Source organism: Triticum dicoccoides, chromosome 7B, assembly GCF_002162155.2.
Source record: "Triticum dicoccoides isolate Atlit2015 ecotype Zavitan chromosome 7B, WEW_v2.0, whole genome shotgun sequence".
Classification (NCBI taxonomy): domain Eukaryota; kingdom Viridiplantae; phylum Streptophyta; class Magnoliopsida; order Poales; family Poaceae; genus Triticum; species Triticum dicoccoides.
In genome coordinates, this window is record NC_041393.1 from 213,890,863 (window position 1) to 213,911,551 (window position 20,689).

At 48.2% G+C, this 20,689-nt stretch overlaps 1 protein-coding gene across 2 annotated transcripts; it reads right to left on the reverse strand.

Annotated features, from left to right (window-relative positions):
• Window positions 1-16,968: 16,968 nt before the first annotated feature.
• On the reverse strand, window positions 16,969-20,367 carry LOC119337531 (beta-glucosidase 28-like). 2 transcript variants are annotated; one of them, XM_037609699.1, is made up of 10 exons: window positions 20,193-20,367; window positions 20,014-20,074; window positions 19,605-19,663; window positions 19,442-19,517; window positions 19,301-19,378; window positions 19,135-19,222; window positions 18,417-19,044; window positions 18,220-18,322; window positions 18,039-18,147; window positions 16,969-17,422 (listed from the first exon to the last, which is right to left on the reverse strand). In XM_037609699.1, the coding sequence occupies exons 1-10, from the start codon at window positions 20,328-20,330 to the stop codon at window positions 17,254-17,256; spliced, it is 1,509 nt and encodes a 502-aa protein (XP_037465596.1). In that variant the 5' UTR covers window positions 20,331-20,367; the 3' UTR covers window positions 16,969-17,253. The 2 variants fall into 2 exon arrangements, with proteins under 2 accessions (XP_037465596.1, XP_037465595.1); XM_037609698.1 differs by having other exon boundaries at window positions 20,014-20,129; window positions 20,245-20,352.
• Window positions 20,368-20,689: the final 322 nt, after the last annotated feature.

Below are 20,689 nucleotides of genomic sequence, written 5' to 3' on the forward strand. Positions count from 1 at the left end.
GTAGTGTAGGGGGGTACTAATGGAGAGGCAAGATCCTAGCTATGGAGTAGTCATATACGCAAGAGATTTACGAGTTCAGACCCTTCTTGGAGGAAGTAACAGCCCTACGTCTCGGAGCCCGGAGGCGGTCGACTGGATTATATGCGTATGAGTTACAGGGGTGCGAACCCTTTACACTGAGGAGGGGGTGGATTATATAGAGTCCGCCAGACCCCTCCGGCCCTCAGTTATGCAGGGTTTAAGATACATTAAGGTCGGGCGTTACTGGTAACGCTATACATAAAGTGCTGTGATGACCATAAAAGCTACTTAATGACCGACCGTTGGCGTGCAGAGTGACTTTAGGTCTCCTCACCGTCAAGTGGATGGCTTCATGGTCGAGTGGTAGGCTTCATGGTCGAGTGTCTTCGAGTCTGTCGAGTGGAACACTTCCGAGTTGATTGACAGGTGGTTTCTTCTAGAGATGTCCTTGGGTAGGGTAGTTTGGACAGGTCCATGACCCTACCCTAGGTACATAGCTTCATCACTGACCGAGACCCTGTAGTGGTCACGGATTTCGACAAGTTCTGGCAGGCCAAGCCCGTAACACTGAGCGCTTTTACACCGTCGGTGGTTTCCACCGTGGCGAACTTGTAGTCGGTGCTGTTGACAAACCTGTTGAAACGGTCGCAAGGCTCTCTGGCCATGCAGTAGTCGTAGATGAGGACATGATGGCGCACGCACAACTGGGTGACGACAACCTTCTAATCTATGCCGGGACAACATGCGGTGTACTGGAGGTCGATGCCGACTACCTTGTACTTGTCTCTAGCAAGCAACTGCTCAACGGTGTTGATGTAGTCGTCCACCATGGCCGGGTCGATGGTGTACACCACCAAGAGATCCGTCTCCCTCGCGTGGGTCTCCACTTTATGCTCGCCGAACTCCATTGGAGCACCGCTAGACATCCCCTCTCTAGGTGTCATCGTGGGTGTGCTTGTTGTGTTGTGGGGCGCGATTGAAAGGTTGAAGAGACTAAGGCTATAATGGCCGCGGGAATTAAAGGGGAGGCCGGACGACACGTCCCGATGGCAGTTCTAACTTGCAGCGCGTAACTCCATCGTGCCGCATGTAACTGCATCACATGGCAACGCGCGCGGTGCAACCGCATGCATATGGGCCCCCCGACGTGATCATGCGCAGGCCCAACCACTGGGAAAGCGCGCATAGAGGGATGCGAGCAGAGCGCTCTGCGGTCGCCTCAACAGCGAGCAACCATATATATGCATATAGCAGTTGAACACGCAAGGAAAAGTTTTCCACAACCCGAGAGCGCCGACAGATGCGAGCAGAGCGTGCCGCGGCACCTAACAGCGAGCAACCATATATATGCTTATAGCAGTTGAACTGTTTGTATAAATTAAGCACGACTGCTTAATCTATGAATGAAATCTATGCTTAATTACTGAATTTTAGTTGCGAAAATTAGATAGTGCTAGTGATTTTTAGCTGCATATTTTGACAAATCGCCATTGGAACCGCTGGATGTCCTCTCTGTATGTGTCATCGTGGGTGTGCTTATTGTGTCGTGTGCCGATCCCAAACACTGGCAGCACAACTTATAAATTGACGGATGGAGTACTAGTTATAGTGATGCATATAATTAAGCAAAGGAATCACACATGTCTGTATTGACTGGAACGAGAATGCAATAGCACAATAAGAATTAAGGAGGCAAGAAGAAAGATGCATCCATCAACGCACGACCTCCTCCTCCTCAACTCAGTGCGCCGGGCCACCGACCGGCGGCTAAGGAGCGGCGGCTTTTGTGGCGATGTCAAGGTACTTCTCAGCAAAGGCATCCAAGGCTTCCAGCCGGTTGAAGAAGGCCAACATCGTAGTGTCCTCACTGGCCTTGTATATACCTATGTACACGATTTGCTCATACACGTGGATGTGTAGGTCGACGAATTCTTGCAGGGCGAGGCGCCTCGTGGCAAGCGCGACCTCCAGGTGGACATTCTTCGTGGCGTCGGCGGGTAGTCACATGGCCACCAGTGCTTGAAAGAGGTTCCGACCATGGAGGCTGATTAGGGTGGCAGGCAATGAGGAGCCTGGGCGCGCGGGCTGGAGGAGTACAGCGATGTCGTGCGCGAGCTTCTTGACGACGATGAACTTGTTGGTGGTGGCAACGATCATATGGTCCAACTGAGAGTCGTAGCTGGCGTCGACGGCGACCATCCACTAGCCGGTCACCAACACTGTCTGGAGACGATCCTTGGTGCCATGCCGCAGGCCGACGCCGTGGACCATCTGGCACAACCGCTGGCCACTCATGTGCATCGTCTCCATGGGTCTGGAGTGAGCACTTTTGCACTTAGTGTAGGTGCTTAGGCAAATGCTTAGGTGCGTACGATGTGGTAGATGCATTGGAATGGAGGGGCACCTTTATATGAGTGCAAACTGCATTGCATTCACATCGTGCTGCCTCTTTTCCCGGTCCTCCTCCCATTACTTCCCTCATGCATTCAAGATGCTAATTGAAGGAGGATGCATCATTGGCCGTTCAACATTTTGGGAACTGCTACCCTCTCCCTCGTCTGCATTAAAGCCATATCGGGAACTGCGCCACCCGCTGTCAAATCAAATAGTACTGCGCCGCCCACTGCACATCCGGCTGAACACGCCTCCTCGCCTCCATCTATGCTTAATTACTGAATTTTAGTTGCAAAAATTAGATACTGCTAGTGATTTTTAGCTTCATATTTTGAGAAATCGCAGTGTTACAAGGTTGACAAATGGATGTTACTAGATCAACAAATGTCAATCTTTCCAGTTTGACAAATGGCAACATACCCAATATGACAGATGCAAATCTTACCAAATTGTTTGTAAGTGGTTGCACACGGGTCATCCAAAAGAACCGTTTGCATTGAAGAGATGCACAAATACTGCTCTCACTTTGCATACGGGTGTTCTTTCTAAAACGTTTGTGATCAAGAGCCATTAAAACCTATAGCCATTAAAACCAAGACACGTGGCATCACGTGAATGGTTAAAATTTGAATTATGCACATAAATGCATTGAAAACTCAATTAATGCATGAAAATGTGCAAACGAACCCCCAAATATCCCAAAAATTGACACAACACTCCTGTCGTTCTATGTTGACATGAGAAAACTTTTGAAAGCAATAAGAGGCAATGGATATCGTTTCTTCCCCAAAGGTGGGACGTTCCCTACCGAAACCATCATGCTTGTTGTGAGAAGCTCTGGTTTTTGAGAAGCTCTGGTTTGTGAGAAGCTCTGGTTTGTGAGAAGCATATACCCAAACCTGCCCCAAATGGGACCAAAAATTTACCACGACATGTTGATGCCGCTCCATGATAGCATGCCAAGTTTCATGAATTTCAGATGAGTTTTGGATTTACTAGAATTTAAAACCAGGTATCTCAATGTTTGCGGCCGAGTGACGGTGTCAGGGTGTTTGACATTCATTCCCATTTCTTGCATGGGACCTAAGCATGCAACCAAGGACACATATTTGAATTTTCAACCAATTTATATGCATTAGAGCATGTGCATGTAGTTCAAATTTGAATTATGCACAAAAATGCATTGAAAAACTCAATTAATGCATAGAAATGTCCAAACGAACCCTGAAAAATCCCAAAATTTGACACAACACTCCTGTTGTTCTATGTTGACACGAGAATTGTTTTGAAAGCAATAAGAGGCAATGGATATCATTTCGTTCTCAAAGGTGGGACGTTCCCTAATGAAACCATCAGCCTTGTTCTGAGAAGCTCTGGTTTGTGAGAAGCATATCCCCAAATCTACCCCAAATGGGACAAAATTTTTACCACAGCATGTTGATGCTGCTCCATGATAGCATGCCAAGTTTCATGAATTTCACACGAGTTTTGCATTTACTAGAATTTAAAAACCAGGTATCTCAATGCTTGCAACCGAGTGACGGTGGCAGGGCGTTTGACATTCATTCCTGTTTCTTGCATGGGACCTAAGCATGCAACCAAGGACACATATTTGAATTTTCAACCAATTTATATGCATTAGAGCATGTGCCTGTAGTTCACATTTAATTATGCACATGAATGCATAGAAAACTCAGTTAATGTATAAAAATGTCCAAGCGAACCCCCAAAAATCCCAAAAATTGACACAACACCCCTATTGTTTTATGTTGACACTAGGAAAAAAATTGAAATCGAGAAGTTGCATATCGTTTCGTCCAGAAAGGTGAAACATTGCCTACTGAAACCATCGGGCTTGTTGTGAGAAGTTCTGGTTTGTGAGAAGCATATCCCCAAACTTGCCCCAAATGGGCAAAAGATTTACCATGACATGTTGATGCCGCTCCATGAAAGCATGCCAAGTTTCATGAATTTCAGACGAGCTTTGGATTTACTAGAATTTAAAAACCAGGTATATATCTCAATGTTTGCAGCCGAGTGACGGTGGTAGGGTGTTTGACATTCATTCTCATTTCTTGCATGTGACCTAATTAAGCATGCAAGCAAGGACACATATTTGAATTTTCAACTAATTTATATGCATTAGAGCATGTGCATGTAGTTCAAATTTGAATTATGCACATGAATGCATAGAAAACTCAGTTAATGTATAAAAATGTCCAAGCGAACCCCAAAAAATCCCAAAAATTGACACAACACTCATGTTGTTCTATGTCGACACTAGGAAAAAAATTGAAATCGAGAAGAGGCAATGCATATCATTTCATCCAGAAAGGTGAAGCGTTCCCTACTAAAAACCATCGGGCTTGTTGTGAGAAGTTCTGGTTTGTGAGAAGCATATACCCAAACCTGCCCCAAATGGGACAACAAATTTACCACGGCATGTTGATGCCGCTCCATGGTAGCATGCCAGGTTTCATGAATTTTAGACGAGCTTTGGATTTACTAGAATTTAAAAACCAGGTATATATCTCAATGTTTGCGGCCGAGTGACGGTGGCAGGGTGTTTGACATTCATTCTCATTTCTTGCATGGGACCTAATTAAGCATGAAACCAAGGACACATATTTGAATTTTCAATTAATTTATATGCATTAGAGCATGTGCATGTAGTTCAAATTTGAATTATGCACATGAATGCATAGAAAACTCAGTTAATGTATAAAAATGTCCAAGCGAACCCCAAAAAATCCCAAAAATTGACACAACACTCATGTTGTTCTATGTTGATATTAGGAAAAAAAATTGAAATCGATAAGATGCAACGGATATCGTTTCGTCCAGAAAGGTGAAATGTTCCCTACCAAAACCATCACACTTGTTGTGAGAAGCTCTGGTTTATGAGAAGCTTATACCCAAACCTGCCCCAAATGGGACACAAAATTTACCACGACATGTTGATGCCGCTCTATGATAGCATGCAAAGTTTCATGAATTTCGGACGACTTTTGGATTTACTAGAATTACAAAAGCAAGCACCTCAACGTTTACCTGAGAGCCACGGTGCCATGGTGTTTGAAATTCATTCCCATTTCTTGAATGAGACATAAGCATCAACCCATGGACAAATATATCATTTTACAACCCATTTTGGTGCACCGGAGCATGTGCATGTGGTTTAATTTTGAATTGTATACCTGAAATGGCTAGAAAACCAAGTTACCGTATAAAAATGTCCTAACGAATCGTGAATAATTCCAAATTTTTTAACGACACACCTATTGTTGTATGTTCACTACATATAGAAGTTCTAGCCATTCAAACACCATCCTTTGCAGCTGTGACCCCATTATGTAATCCAAATCAAGATGAAAAATCAAGTAGATCCCACACAGTTTATTATCACCAACCGTGTGAGATGCAGTACAAAATATCCTGGAGCACCGTCGGTGTATAGTACGCCTATGGCTTACGCGAGAAGGTGCGACGACTATAGTCCACAGCCCGCTCTGAATAAGGGACCATGTCTGATGACATTTTGCACGCCAGTTTTTTTGCTGTAGCGATTCCAAATTTTTGGCTTCCGCGGAAATATCTACCTCCCCGCCCCCTCCCTCTTACCAAAAGCCACATTTCCCCTGTTTCCGCCTTCCTTTCCAAGTTGAAACCTTCACTCCTTGCTTGCAGCACCACCTCCTTGCCGGCGACCCTCCTTCACGCTGCCCGGCCTCTGCTATCCAGGCAGGTAATCCACACCTGAACCCCATCCTCTTCGTCCTTCCACATCCCACATGCCCTGACCGCCGGCGCGAGCGCGACACCTTCCACCCAAATCACCGACCCCTCCACCAAATAATCGCCGCCCTAAGCCATGGTGCACGTAGTATAGCCAGGATCTCAAGGAGCATTTGGCAGCAGAGAAGTAAATCGCGGCCGTATGCGCGGATGAGGTCGCGATGGCTGCCATTCGTGCCGACCCCCAGATCTTGGAGGAGCACCTCGCCGTCGAGGCCACCATCAACGCCTCGTGCGCTGATAGCCTGATGCTGCGGCACGGTCGGCTTCTTTAAATGACAGTTCGTGGCATTTTGTCGAGGCCACTGTCGGTGCCTTCGATGAAGACTGCGAGGTGTTTTCTCAGCGTGCACGTGCTTACCTCATCTCGAGAGCTAGCAGGTTGGTTCCCGGAGCAGCTCAAGCAACCCACCACTACAACAAGGGCACCCATGATGCGGAGGCCTCGTCCTCTTCCTTGTCCAAGGAGCCAATCGTCATCAATATCTCCGACAATGAGTAGCTTGTCTTATTAGCTCATTACAAGGACCCATGTTCAGTTTGCTAGCTACTGCCTTTCCTCAAAAAATTCTAATGAATTGTTCTATCTACTTTTACCACGCAATCTTCTGCTCTAGTGTATATGTTCTATATGTCGTGCAATGTAGTGTTCAGTTAACCGTTTGGTTCAATTCTGCAAATGTGATGTTCAATTCTTTAGGGTGCAATTTTCCAAGTTGTCAAGCATGCTTGGTTTGGTTAACTATCTGATCTTCTATTAGGACTATGTTATATTGTGCAATGTGGTGCTCAGTTAACGTTTGGTCCATTTGTTGTGGTGTTTAGTTAACTATTTGGTTCAATTCGGCAATGCAATGTTCAATTGTTGTGTGTGCATTCTGTTATTGTATACCATATGAGAAATAAATCGAATTTGGCTGTACTAAATACATGAGAAATAAATACAATTGCTATATTTCCAAGTTATTAAGCATGCTTGGCTTGGTTAACTGTCTGATCTTCTATTAGGATTATGTTATATTGTGCAATGTGGTGCTCAGTTAATATTTTGTTCATTTGTTGTGGTGTTTAGTTAACTGTTTGGTTCAGTTCTGCAATGTGATGTTCAATTATTGTGGCTGCATTCTGTTATTGTATACCATGTGACGAATAAATCAAATTTGGCTGCACTTAATACATGAGAAACATATACAAGTGCTATATTTCCTAGTTCTTAATCATGCTTGGTTTGGATAAATGGGTTTTCCATGTGGCTTGAATTAATCTGATGAACCCGCAATGTGCTTATTTTTCATCAATATATTTTCTATACCACTATATTGTGTGCCAATAGCTTCAAATATTAGTCGTTGGATATGCCCATCCAACGGTCAAGAGATGGCAAATACATATTCAAATGTATTTTTCCATGCTTTTTATATATATTTAAATGACGTGCAAAGCACGTACAATTTACTAGTACTGATAGCATGCGAACCCTTACTTAACTTGATGACTAACTACCTTATATGTGTTGCAGGGAAACAATGGGAAGCACCGAGGTTTACAAGATGGTACTAACTATTATACCTTGCCTTTTTTATTCCTTTGCCCCATTTCCAATAAAGAGAAGATATTTATGCACATCCTTGTTTTCAGGCCTTTCCAAAGTAGTTTACTGATGATTACCTCTCAAATCACCTCTATGGTCAGGAGGCGTGGAAAGTTTTCATACAACATCCATGGTTCAATACTGAAGTGTTCCTGAAGAGGACAAAGGATGGACGGTCAATCATCCACAGGCACTGACCTAAAGTTACAAAGACCTTCAACATGAATGAAGGCTCAATATTCGCCTTCCGCTTCAATAGTTTTCCAGATGAGATGCATCTGTCTATGTACCGTCTATGAAGCTAATTTCGAAAGGTTCTAGATGTTGCATGTGAAACTTGGGGTTGGCGAAGTTGTGTAATGGGGTAGCTAAGTGCTGAAGCTATATCATGTTTTACTCAGATGTATTTCAATTATGAAATCCTGCTTCCTTAATATAGAAATGAAATATATTATGTGCTTAATATGAATGTCAATTAGATTAATAAATGGATTATTAATAATAGGGCAATTAGCCTGCTAATTGGCAAATTAGCCTACTAATTGGGTTTTCCTATTGCAAAAGGTTATTGCGAAAACACCGTGGGCGATGACCTCAGGCAACGCACACAGTTTCTAGGAATAAACCGTGTTGGATCTATGAACAATCACACACGACATTCTCTTGAAAACTGTTTGTGTTACGCCACCTTGCGCAAACGTTTTTCTTGGAGTGACTGTGTGGGATGTATATACGAACGGAAAGGTTTAGCCGGACTGACTGTGTGTGATGTACTTACTACCGGAAAAGATTTCGCCTGTATAATTGTATTTTTTAGCACTACTGTACGTATAACCATATTTTGTCGCTCGCCGGTCGCACACGACCTCATTTTGCCGAGCGTGTGCGCCAGGAGGGCATATCCCCGACGGTTTCTGGGTCGTGTGGGAAGGACCCCCCCATCGCGGTCACTCACTAGGTGACGGTTCCGAACGCCGTCGCAGAAAGGGGTTAAAAACCCTTTATATAGCACCGACACGTACCCATGTATGGGTGTAATCACATAACGATGTGATCTATTGGTGTTAAATAATATGGCGATGTGAACTAGATAATTGACTCTAGTGCAAGTGGGAGACTGAAGGAAATATGCCCTAAAGGCAATAATAAAGTTGTGATTTTATATTTCCTTATATCATGATAAATGTTTATTATTCATGCTAGAGTTGTATTAATCGGAGACTTGATACATGTGTGAATACATAGACAAAACACTATGTCCCTACTATGCCTCTACTTGACTAGCTCGTTGATCAAAGATGGTTAAGTTTCCTAGCCATAGACATGTGTTGTCATTTGATGAACGGGATCACATCATTAGGAGGAGGATGTGATGGACAAGACCCATCCATTAGCTTAGTATAATGATCGTACAGTTTTATTGCTACTGCTTTATTCATGTCAAATACACATATTCCTCTGACTATGAGATTATGCAACTCCCGAACACCGGAGGAATGCCTTGTGTGCTATCAAATGTCACAACGTAACTGGGTGATTATAAAGATGCTCTACAGGTATCTCCGAAGGTGTTTTGTTGGGTTGGCATAGATCGAGATTAGGATTTGTCACTCCGAGTATCAGAGAGGTATCTCTGGGTCCTCTCGGTAATGCACATCATATGAAGCCTTGCAAGCAATGTGACTAATGATTTAGTTATGGGATGATGCACTACTGAACGAGTAAAGAGACTTTCTCTTGCAGGTAACGAGATTGAACTAGGTATGAAGATCCGACGATCGAATCTCGGGCAAGTAATATACCGATGACAAAGGGAATAACTATATTGACATTGCAGTTCGACCGATAAAGATCTTCGTAGAATATGTGGGAACCAATATGAGCATCCAGGTTCCGCTATTGGTTATTGACCGGAGAGGTGTCTCGGTCATGTCTACATAGTTCTCGAACCCGTAGGGTCTGCAGGCTTAACGTTCGATGACGATTGGTATTATATGAGTTATGTGTTTTGGTGACCGAAGGTTGTTCGGAGTCCCGAATGAGATCACGGACATGACGAGTAGTCTCGAAATGGCCGAGAGATAAAGATTGATATATATTAGAAGGTTATATACAAACACCGGAATTGTTCTGAAGAGGTTCGGAGATTTTTCGGAGTACCGGGAGGTTACCGGAACCCCCCGGTAAAGTTAATGGGCCACATGGGCCTTAATGGAGAGGAGAGGGCAGGCCATAGGAGGTGGCACGTCCCCCCAAGCCAATCCGAATTGGACAAGGGGTGGGGGTGCGGCCTCCTCCCCGCTCCCTCCTTTATATACGGGGGGGGGGCACCTCTAGGCAGATCAATTATCTTAGCCGTGTGTGGTGCGCCCCTCCACCGTTTACTCCTCCGGTCATATTGTCGTAGTGCTTAGGAGAAGCCCTGCGCGGATCACATCACCAACACCGTCATCATGTCGTTGTGCTGACGGAACTCATCAACTCCTTCGTGCCTCTGCTGGATCAAGAGTTCGAGGGACGTCATCAAGCTGAACGTGTGCATAACTCAGAGGTGTCGTACGTTCGGTACTTGATCGGTTGATTCGAGAAGACGTTCGACTACATCAGCCGCATTAAGTTAACGCTTCTGCTTTCAGTCTACGAGGGTACGCGAACACATTCTCCCCCTCTCGTTGCTATGCATCTCCTAGATAGATCTTGCGTGAGCGTAGGAATTTTTTTGAAATTGCATGCTATGTTTCCCAACAAGCCAGGTGCTCCAATTTGATATCTGAAATGGTTTAGCTTCCCTAGTCACCTCTGATGGGGCCATGGGCGCGCCTCAAAGAACCCGTGTCACTCACCATTGAAAAAGTTCTCGAGGTTGGACTTGGCGAAAAAAGGGAGGCTTGCGCGGTTTGCTTGAGGGGAAGGGCTGAGATGTACTGTAGTGTAAAATTTGGGTGTTCTGCTCATAAATAAAAAGGAAAGAAACCGACGCTTCGATGTTTCGCCTTAAAGGGACCCGATTCCCCAAAAAGACATGGTTACCAAGGTTAGAACTTGGAAGCCACGTGCAGTGGGACCGGTCCCCCCAGGTAAGACCATCAGCCGTGGCGAGGACTCTCAGAAGCCGAACTGCAGGTGTCAAACACAGGAACTCGCCTATCGAGCCGAAGACCCCGAGATCGAAGTCCACGAGCGTTGTCCTCAGCGTCGAAGACCAGTTCAGGGCCCACTGACGGTGTCCGGGATTAGGGGGTACTAACCTAGTCGGCCTATGGTTCTCAAACTGGGCTGGTGGGCCCCCACTCTCGTCAAGATGGACTTCGAAACCTACATGGCTGTTCAAGACCACACTTGTCAAAGACTTGGCGTAGATTCCAAGATATCTTCTACCGCCTTCAAATGATCCCCTGGATACCGACCATGTAAACTTAGATGCCCTGCCTGGCGTGTATATAAGCCAAGGGGTTTAGACTGTAGATGGACCGAATCACAATTACATTCACGTAGCCCTGGAGGTAGAACACAACTCACGATCTCGAGGTAGATCAACTCTGTACTTGATACAACTCTATCATTATAAACAAGAGCAGGACGTAGGGTTTTACCTCCATCAAGAGGGCCCGAACCTGGGTGTCACGGGAATGCCAAGTCACCCGGCCCAACAGGGCCGGCCCAAGAGAGGGCGTCGGCCCAACCCACGAGTCCAGGGAGAGGACTGGGTCCAGTGAGTGTGTACTTAGAGGGTAGCGTGTGGAGTGATTCGGCATCGTTGGATCACTATTCTGTATCGGCGCCGTTGGGCGAGTTCTCCCCTTCCCACCTCCTGGCTCTCCTCTCGATCCCGTTTCCTTCTACTCCAAACCCTAGCTCCAAATTGTACCTCTGATTCCGTGATTGAGTAGCAATACAAGAGCGAGAGACATAGATCCGTGTCATCTGGTATTCAGAGCCCTCGATCCAACCCAATTTTTTCCCTTTCGTGTCTCGATCTGGCGCCCAAGACCCGCAGTCTCAAGGAGATCATGATGGGGGTGGACGTGCAGAAGCAGCTGGAGGAGGCAGCGGCGGAGCGGAGCGGCATCGCCAAGGCTCTCCTCTCGATCCAGCAGACGCTGGATCGGATGGCCCCTGCGGTCGCGAAGATGGAGCCGGCGGTCGCGAAGATGGAGCCGACGCTCGTCGCCCTCGAGCCGGTCGTCCAGGATCTCGCAGCCTGGCGGCCTACCGTGGATGCGGCGGTGGGACAACTCCAGGCGGACCTCGGCGACATTCAGGCGCAGTTGGAGAAAATCGCTATGGGTGCTCCGTCTACCAGCAGGCCGGCACCAGATCCGACCCAGGCGGACGCGCCACTTCTCCACATCAGGCAGAGTGACGACGGTCACGGGCAGATTGGCCACCGCGGGGCTCTTCTTCCACGGGTTTCGGCTAGTGAGGGACCGATCCTCACTACGCCGGTCCCGGCCAATGGTATGTATCGAACTCCGTTTCCCTCCGCGCCTTTACCGCCTCCACCGTCCCTTGAGTTGGTGGGCAGCAGCGCTGTTTTTGGTGGGAGCAGATCCACCAACAACAAGCATATGGAATGCCCAGAGTTTGATGGCGACAACCCCACCGGTTGGCGTCTTCGTTGTGAGGCTTATTTTCGCGTCTGTGGCATTGACCCGCAGGTGTGGGTGGACACCGTTGTGGTCCATTTCACCGGCGCAGCGGCTTTGTGGTTGGAGTGGTCTCAGGCTCACCTGAAGATAATAGGATGGGATCCGTTTTGCGCAGTTGTGCTGGATAAGTTTGGCCGTTCTGAGTTTCAGTTGTTGCTGCGGAAGTTTTCTAAACTGAAGCAAGCCGGCTCGGTGTTAGAATATGCCGAGCAATTTAATATAGCAATGCATAGTTTGTTAGCACACCATGGTTCTTGGGATCCTCTGTTTTTCACCACCCATATTGTGGGAGGTCTCAGTCATCATATCAAAGTAGCTATTATGTTACATCGACCTCCCGATTTGGAAACTGCTGTCTCCCTTGCTGCTTTACAGGAAGAGGTGGTGGAGATGGTTTGCCAAGAACATGAAAGCATGGGGATGCACCGTGTCGGGGCCTCGAACACTCGGTCGGGGCGTTTCTCGGCGAGGCCCCCTTCAGCGGTCGCTGTGCCAACATCTCTAGTGATGGGACGTACAGCAAATTCCACGCCTTCACCCACAGCGCTCGACACACGTCGGGGGCTCGACATCGCCAAGTCACCAGTGGATGAGAAGCTCAAGGCCTTGCGCACTTTTCGCAAGGCGCGTGCTTGTGTTTTACTTGTGGCGAGAGATGGAACCCAGGCCACACTTGTGCTGCTACCGTGCAACTCCATGTTGTGGAAGAGTTAGTGGGCATGTTATCTCCACCAACATCCCCAGAACCAACCCCTCTCCAACACGAGAGCTCTGAAGAGGACCTGTGTTTGTTGTCAGCGGCAGCAATTGCTGGTACTGAAGCGCCCAAAGCTTCAAGGTTCTGCTAATGCTTATCAACTCCGGGAGTTCTCATAGTTTTATCAGTGCAGAGATAGCTCAAGCCTGGCCAGCAATTCGTCCTATGCAAACACCTTTGAAGGTCAAGGTGGCAGATGGAGCCATTACCAGTTGCACTCTGGAGTTACCTTGCTGTGAGTACTCGGTTCAGGGGGTCACTTTCAATTCCATTTTCAAGCTCTTTCCCTTGGGTTGTTATGATATAGTTCTTGGGATGGATTGGTTGGAATCCAGGGGTGTTATGACAGTGAATTGGTCTGAGAAGCAAATGTCTTTTCAACACAATGGGCAGATGGTTCACTTATCAGGGCAGTCTCAACGGATAACAACTTGTCATATGATCTCTATGGCTCAGCTCAATCTCTTGCAGTCACGCACAGACATTGCTCACATCCTCTTACTGTCAGCCAGCAAACCCGAAGTGGATCAAGCTCCGGTCCCAGCTGTTATTGAGGAGCTGCTTCAAGATTTCCCTGAGCTATTCAAGGAACCTAGTGGACTACCACCTCACCGGGAATTCGACCATGTTATTGAGCTCATTCCTGGAGCACAACCAGTTAACAGACGCCCGTACAGGTACAGTCCGGCACAGAAGGACGAAATTGAGCGACAAGTGACAGAAATGCTTCGGCAAGGTATCATACAGCTCAGTCGCAGTCCCTTCTCGTCCCCCGTGCTTTTGGTTCAGAAAAAGGATGGGGAATGGCGATTCTGCATCGACTATCAATTCCTCAATGCGATCACCCTCAAGACTCGCTACCCCATTCCCATCATCGACGAGTTGCTGGATGAATTACACGGTGCCACGGTCTTCACAAGTCTGGATCTTCGCTCTGGATATCATCAAATCTGGATGCGACCTGGGGACGAAGCTAAAACAGCATTTCAGACACATCACGGGCATTTCGATTTCAAAGTGATGCCACAAGGTGTCACTGGAGGGCCTTTCACATTTCAGTCTGCTATGCATATAGTTCTTGCACCATTTGTGCGAAAAGGGGTTCTCGTGTACATTGACGACATTCTGGTGTTTAGCGCAACCTTGAAGGAGCATGTGTTGTTGTTACGGGCAGTGTTTCAGCGATTGGAGCAGTACTCTCTCAAGGTCAAGCTGAAGAAATGCGCGTTTGCGCAGCCGCAACTCCGATACTTGGGTCATGTCATCAGTGCGGAAGGAGTGCACACGGACCCTCGCAACATCGAGAAAGTGCAGAATTGGTCTTCGCCATCATCTGTTAAGGAGCTCCGCCAATTCCTTGGATTAGCAGGATATTATCGTAAGTTCGTTCGACACTATGGGGTGATCAGTCGAGGCCTCACAGAGCTATTGAAGAAAGGCGTTCCTTTTGTGTGGACGGCAGATCACGAGCAAGCGTTGCGTCTCTCAAGACAGCTCTGACCACAGCCCCTGTGCTGGCCCTGCCCAACTTTGCCAAGCCGTTCGTGGTGGAGACAGACGCATCTGACATTGGCATTGGCGCTGTTCTGATGCAACAACAACATCCCGTGGCTTTCCTCAGTCAGGCTTTGGGTCCACGACACCGGGCATTGTCCACATATGAGAAAGAGTGTCTCGCTATCCTGATGGCAGTGGATAGATGGCGAACGTACCTTCTTCTGTCAGAATTCACTATCCGCACGGATCATCGGAGCCTCACTTGCTTGGACGAATAGAAACTCACAACCCCATGGCAACACAAAGCTCTGACCAAGCTACTTGGACTGCAATACATGATTGAGTATCGACAAGGGGCTAACAATTTGGCAGCGGACGCTCTCTCTTGACAGCCTACAAACCATGCAATGGTGACAGAGGTCTCCGTCTGCATGCCCACTTGGCTCGAAGATGTCAAGCAGAACTACAGGAAAGATCCTGACTGCTGCCGCATGCTGTCCTTGCATGCCCAAGGGGTGAAACTAGTAGAGCCCTTCTCGATCACTGACGGGCTGATTCGCTACAAAGGGCGCGTCTGGTTGGGCAATGATGTGGAAAGCCAGCAGAAAGTGTTACGAGAATTACATGCCGGGGCGATTGGAGGCCACTCTGACGTACAAGCAACTTACAGCCGAGTGATGGAGCTTTTTGCTTGGCCTAAGCTCAAGCACACAGTCAAGATGTTCATCGGCTGCTGTTCTGTCTGCAAACAAGCAAAACCTGAACACGTCCGGTACCCTGGGCTACTCCAACCCCTCCCCGTTCCTGAACAAGCTTGGGAGATGGTGACCCTTGACTTTGTCGAGGTTCTGCCCACTTCCATGGGGTACAATTCCATTCTGGTCATCGTTGACAAACTGACTCGGTATGCGCATTTTATACCACTTCGACACCCATTCACAGCTCTCCAAGTCGCCAAGGCATACATGAACAATGTCTTCAAATTGCACGGGCCCCCAGATAAGATGGTGTCTGATCACGATCGGGTCTTCACCAGCAAAGTGTGGCAGGAACTATGCAAGTTGGCCCACATTACTCTCAACATTTCTTCAGCGCGTCACCCGCAGACGGATGGTACCACAGAGCGGGTGAACCAATGCATGGAGCTCTATCTGCGCTGCTTCGTTCACAACTGCCCGAATAAGTGGGCAGAATGGCTGGCCCTGGCCGAATTCTGGTACAACACATCATATCACTCGACATTGAAGACATCTCCATTTGAGGTTCTGTACGGTCACAAACTGCGTTTCTTTGGCATCACCAACATCGCTGACGACACAGTCAAGGATCTAGCTGCATGGACCCGTGATAGAGCAGCAGTGATGGGTCTCCTGAAGCAACATCTTCATCGGGCCAATCAAGTCATGAAGAGCAAAGCTGACAGGCATCGGTCGGATCGTGTGTTTGCAGTCGGCGACTGGGTCTACCTGACGCTGCAACCTTATGCGCAATCCTCCGTGGCGGCTCGTGCTAACCAAAAATTGGCTTTCAGGTACTTTGGTCCCTTTCAGGTTCTTGCTCGCGTGGGCGAGGTGGCGTACCGGCTTGCTCTGCCCGATCAGGCCAAGATACATCCGGTCATTCATGTCTCTCAACTTCGAGCTGGGCTGCCTCCTTCCACGACGGCCCTTCGTGAGCTGCCTGTGCTGGACCAAGATCTCCTTCAACTTCAAGTCCCTGAAGCCATCCTCGGGCGGCGCACGATATCTCGCGGGACGCGCACGATCGACCAGGTGTTCGTCAAGTGGTCAGGCTTTCCAGCGTCGCTCGCCTCCTGGGAAGATGAAGTTCCCCTCAAGTCAAGATTTCCCCGTGCATTGGCTTGGGGACAAGCCACATCTCAAGGAGGGGGGGAATGTCACGGGAATGCCAAGTCACCCGGCCCAACAGGGCCGGCCCAAGAGAGGGCGTCGGCCCAACCCACAAGTCCAGGGAGAGGACTGGGTCCAGTGAGTGTGTACTTAGAGGGTGGCGTGTGGAGGGATTCGGCATCGTTGGATCACTATTCTGTATCGGCGCCATTGGGTGAGTTCTCCCCTTCCCACCTCCTGGCTCTCCTCTCGATCCCCTTTCCTTCTACTCCGAACCCTAGCTCCAAATTGTACCTCTGATTCCGTGATTGAGTAACAATACAAGAGCGAGAGACATAGATCCGTGTCATCGGGTAAACATTATCTCCTCTGTTCGTGTTACCATCGATCTGTGATCTCCTCTGTTCATTTTTCTTCTTCTTCCAAACGACCATCGGGTTGAATTCATTATTATTGATAATCATACAAGAAATCGTACGACGCTTCTTTACGAGTGCCCGTTTTTAAGCATTTTTTTTATGAGTACATAAATATTACGACACTTATTCGGTGCAATCTTGTCACACATGCACGCATGAATAGCATGCGCCTGCAATCGACGTACGGAGGATCGGTCGATCGATTATTCACTCAAATCGCTTCATTTTTTGACCGTCCAAAAAATAACTAATGTAAGCCCCCGGCCATCTTCACCATCGATCAGTGCCTCTGAAGGAAGTCCTGGATCCAGTAGCTGGACTTCTTGCGGTACCTGGCGAGCGTGGCATAGTCGACGTAGATGAGACCGAACCGATCCTTGAATCCGTCACCGAACTCGAAGCCGTCCAGGAACGTCCATGTGATGTAACCCTTCACGTTCACCCCCTCCCTAGAGAGGCACAGTAAAATGTTAAACATCAAATGGAAAAATAGCCCTTCGTCTTAAAATAAGTGTGTCAACTTTGAAGAGTCGCGTTTCAGCGCCCGGGTTCAGATGGGCCCAGACAAAATCAAAAATTCTCAAAAAATAGAAAAAAAATAAAAAAATTCTGATTTTTTTTTGCAAGCAAGATGCCTGTGTGCGTGATGTTCGTACAAATTTGGTGGAGTTTTGAAATTAGAGGAGCGAGTGACAAAAAGATAAAATTTGACTCTTTGAGTAAAGTTACTGATCACACACTGTTTTGGCCGGTTTTCTCTTTTTGCCATGAGCTCCACGGATGTTCAAATGGTATTTTGCACGCACATTCTGCACTCAAACATCTTTCAAGATATTTTTTTCTATTTTTATGGTGTTACTGTTTACCGGGTTCATCTGGACCCGAGCACCGAATTGGATATTCGCTCAACTTTGTACTAACTTTAGTACAATGTTGTACACTTGTACTGGAGTTGAGACACTTATTTTGATACGGGGAGAGTACTATGAAATTTGTTTAGAGTAATGCTTGATGTTTCATCTTCATAGTACTAGAAAAAAAATTGATGTGTGTTCGCGCACGTACTGGATGGCTTTGTGCACCAACTTGAGGTGGTTGACGTGGAAGGAGATGCGGGTGTCGTCCTTGAGCGCTTCTTTGATCGGGATTGTGCTGTTGTTCGCCTCGTCAGTGCCTGCATCGTACAACAATACTATCAGTTACTTGAACTGAGGGACAAATCAAGAGAAATGGTTTTCTGGTTTACCGTTTTCGGTGATGTAGATGGGGCGGTTGCCGTAGATCCTCCGGATGTAAAGCAGCAGCTCGCGCAGCCCCGGCGGGTAGTTGAAGAAGATGGGCGTGTACGCCTGCATACAAAGATATACGCACGTACATTCATTCAGATCGATGAAATCTCATCTCTTGTGAAATCAGCTCGATACTGCAGCCGCAAGATCGTACCGGTGGGCCGATGGGGATGCCGTTGCGGTAGCCGGTCTGGTTGACCCGGTGGTCGGTGCCGTACGACGGCTGCCGCCGGTCGGGCGCGCGCGCGGCGGCCTGCGCGTAGTTGCTCGTGTAATAGTTGAGGCCGAGGAAGTCGTAGGACCCCTTGAGCATGTCGGACTGCTCCTTGGTAAACTCCGGCAGCCGGCGGCCTACCAGCCGGCGCATCGTCGCCGGATACTCCCCGAACGCCACCGGGTGCATGAACCAACCGAGCATGAAGTCCAGGCTGCGCTTCACGGCGTGCCGGTCGGCGTCGGAGGCGGCGTCGTAGGGGATGAACCAGTGGGACACCTGCACGATGCCGACCTGGCCCCGCTGCGCCGGCTGGTACCTGGTGCGGTACAGGCGCACGGCCTCGGCGTGCGCGATGAGGAGGTTGTGGCCGGCGATGTAGGGCTCCGTGGAGGAGTCCCCGGCGCCGCAGGCCTTGGACACGTACGGCGAGCAGCGCCCCGGGGCCGTGCTGCCGCTGCCGTATCCGAAGGCGCAGAAGATCATGGGCTCGTTGAAGGTGGTCCAGAACTTCACCCGGTCGCCGAACAGCTTGAAGCACAGCTCCGCGTACTCCACGTAGTCCTTTCTATGTGCGTACAGTACACAATTAATTAACCACAAACGAGTTCCATTAACAGGATGATGAAAGTGGAGAGTAAAACGGTGGCTTAATTACACGATGTTTTGGCTCAAGAAGCCTCCGTATTTGTCCTCGAGGACCTGGGGGGTGTCGAAGTGGAAGATTGTGACGAAAGGCGTCAGCCCTGCAGCCAACGGATTCAGAGCAAGTTCCTCGTATATGTATTTCTCAATGCATGGATAGAGCGGTACGTCTTGATTACCTCTAGCCAAAACCTTGTCGATGAGGCTGTTGTAGAAATCGACCCCTGCTTTGTTGATTCCTCCGGCTATGGTTCCATCTGCAGCAACCGGTCAGTCAGAACAAAACATTTTTCTGCAGCACAATTTCCATGGTGACCTACTTGGAAGGATCCTGCTCCACGCAAGGGAGAACCGGAAGGTGTCCATGTTCATGTCGGTTATCAGCTTCAGATCGTCCTGCATTCACAGATCCACGACGAGATCGGTCAAAGCATGGCAAGTGCTTAACTACGGCCTCGAATTCGATCAGACAGGAGGGCCCACCTTGTAGCGATGATAGAAGTCGTTTGCCGTATCCGGGTTGCTGCCGTCGGCTATTTTACCTGCAGTCACGGTGTGTTTTACACGACGTCAGTACATTTCTTCGGGTTTTTTTCCCGATCCAGGACGAAAGACGCTACTGTTTTTCTCATGGCGTGACGTCCATGTTTGAGCAGAGCGTGCATGGTACGACACAGATGCTCGTCGTCGGCTAAGAGGTAAACTAACTCATACACTTTTAATGGAAATCGGGGAAGGCGATGCCTTGGTCCCTTTCTTTCTCTAAAAATAATTCAGCAGACACTCAGCTCGCGGAACACATGTTGTAGCTGCAGTACACTAGCAACTGTATTATTAGTCCTATCTTGTCGGCAGTACTTATGAGAGCCAGTGATTAGTTGAAGATCTGAACCTGGGGTGCGAGCGAAGGTGTCCCAGATGTTCTTGCCCCGCAGATTCACAGCTCCCTCATACTGCAACCAAGAAATGCAGAATGGCATGTAGTATAAGAAGACTACACGGCACAACCTTATTCAGCAGGCCAGAGAAACAAGCTCGTGTAAGCAACGTGTGCACCAAGACATATGATACCTGAATGGCGGAGGAGCCGGTGCCGAAGATGAACCCCTTGGGGAAGCTGTACCTGTTGAACCCGGCGCCATGGACGCCGCCGCTGCAAGCTAGCAGAGCCGCGAGCAGGAGAGCGGGCACGAGAAGAGCCCTATCCATTCCAACCCGGTCACCAGCGTGCTCGCTGTTGTCGATCAACCCTGCTGTCTGACGGGTATATTTATACATGCAAGCTGGACGCAGGGAGCGGCGAGTGATGGCTCCACGTTAGCAGACGGTGACTGCGATCAGTAGTGCCGATTGCCGTCCTGATTCCCCTGAATACATGTTGCAGTGAGGAGATACGGAATGAGAGTACGAGCAAGTCAAATCATAAGGAATGTTATACTTGAGCGTGTGACATTCTTTTTGGATGGACTTGCGATTGTTGGCACAGCTCGAGAAACCACGAAATAGCAGGAGCAATACGGAGACAGTTCGAGTTGAAGAGTGTGTCGAGGTTCTACAATAGTGTACGT

Excerpts from the sequence above, each read along its gene's own strand:
- LOC119337531 (XM_037609698.1), bottom strand. The coding sequence starts at position 20,330 with ATGGATAGGGCTCTTCTCGTGCCCGCTCTCCTGCTCGCGGCTCTGCTA. Across the intron at positions 19,664-20,013 it reads CACCTTCGCTCGCACCCCAG|GTAAAATAGCCGACGGCAGC; the intron begins GTTCAGATCTTC and ends CCGTGACTGCAG. Across the intron at positions 19,045-19,134 it reads TTCTTGAGCCAAAACATCGT|AAAGGACTACGTGGAGTACG; the intron begins GTAATTAAGCCA and ends GTACGCACATAG.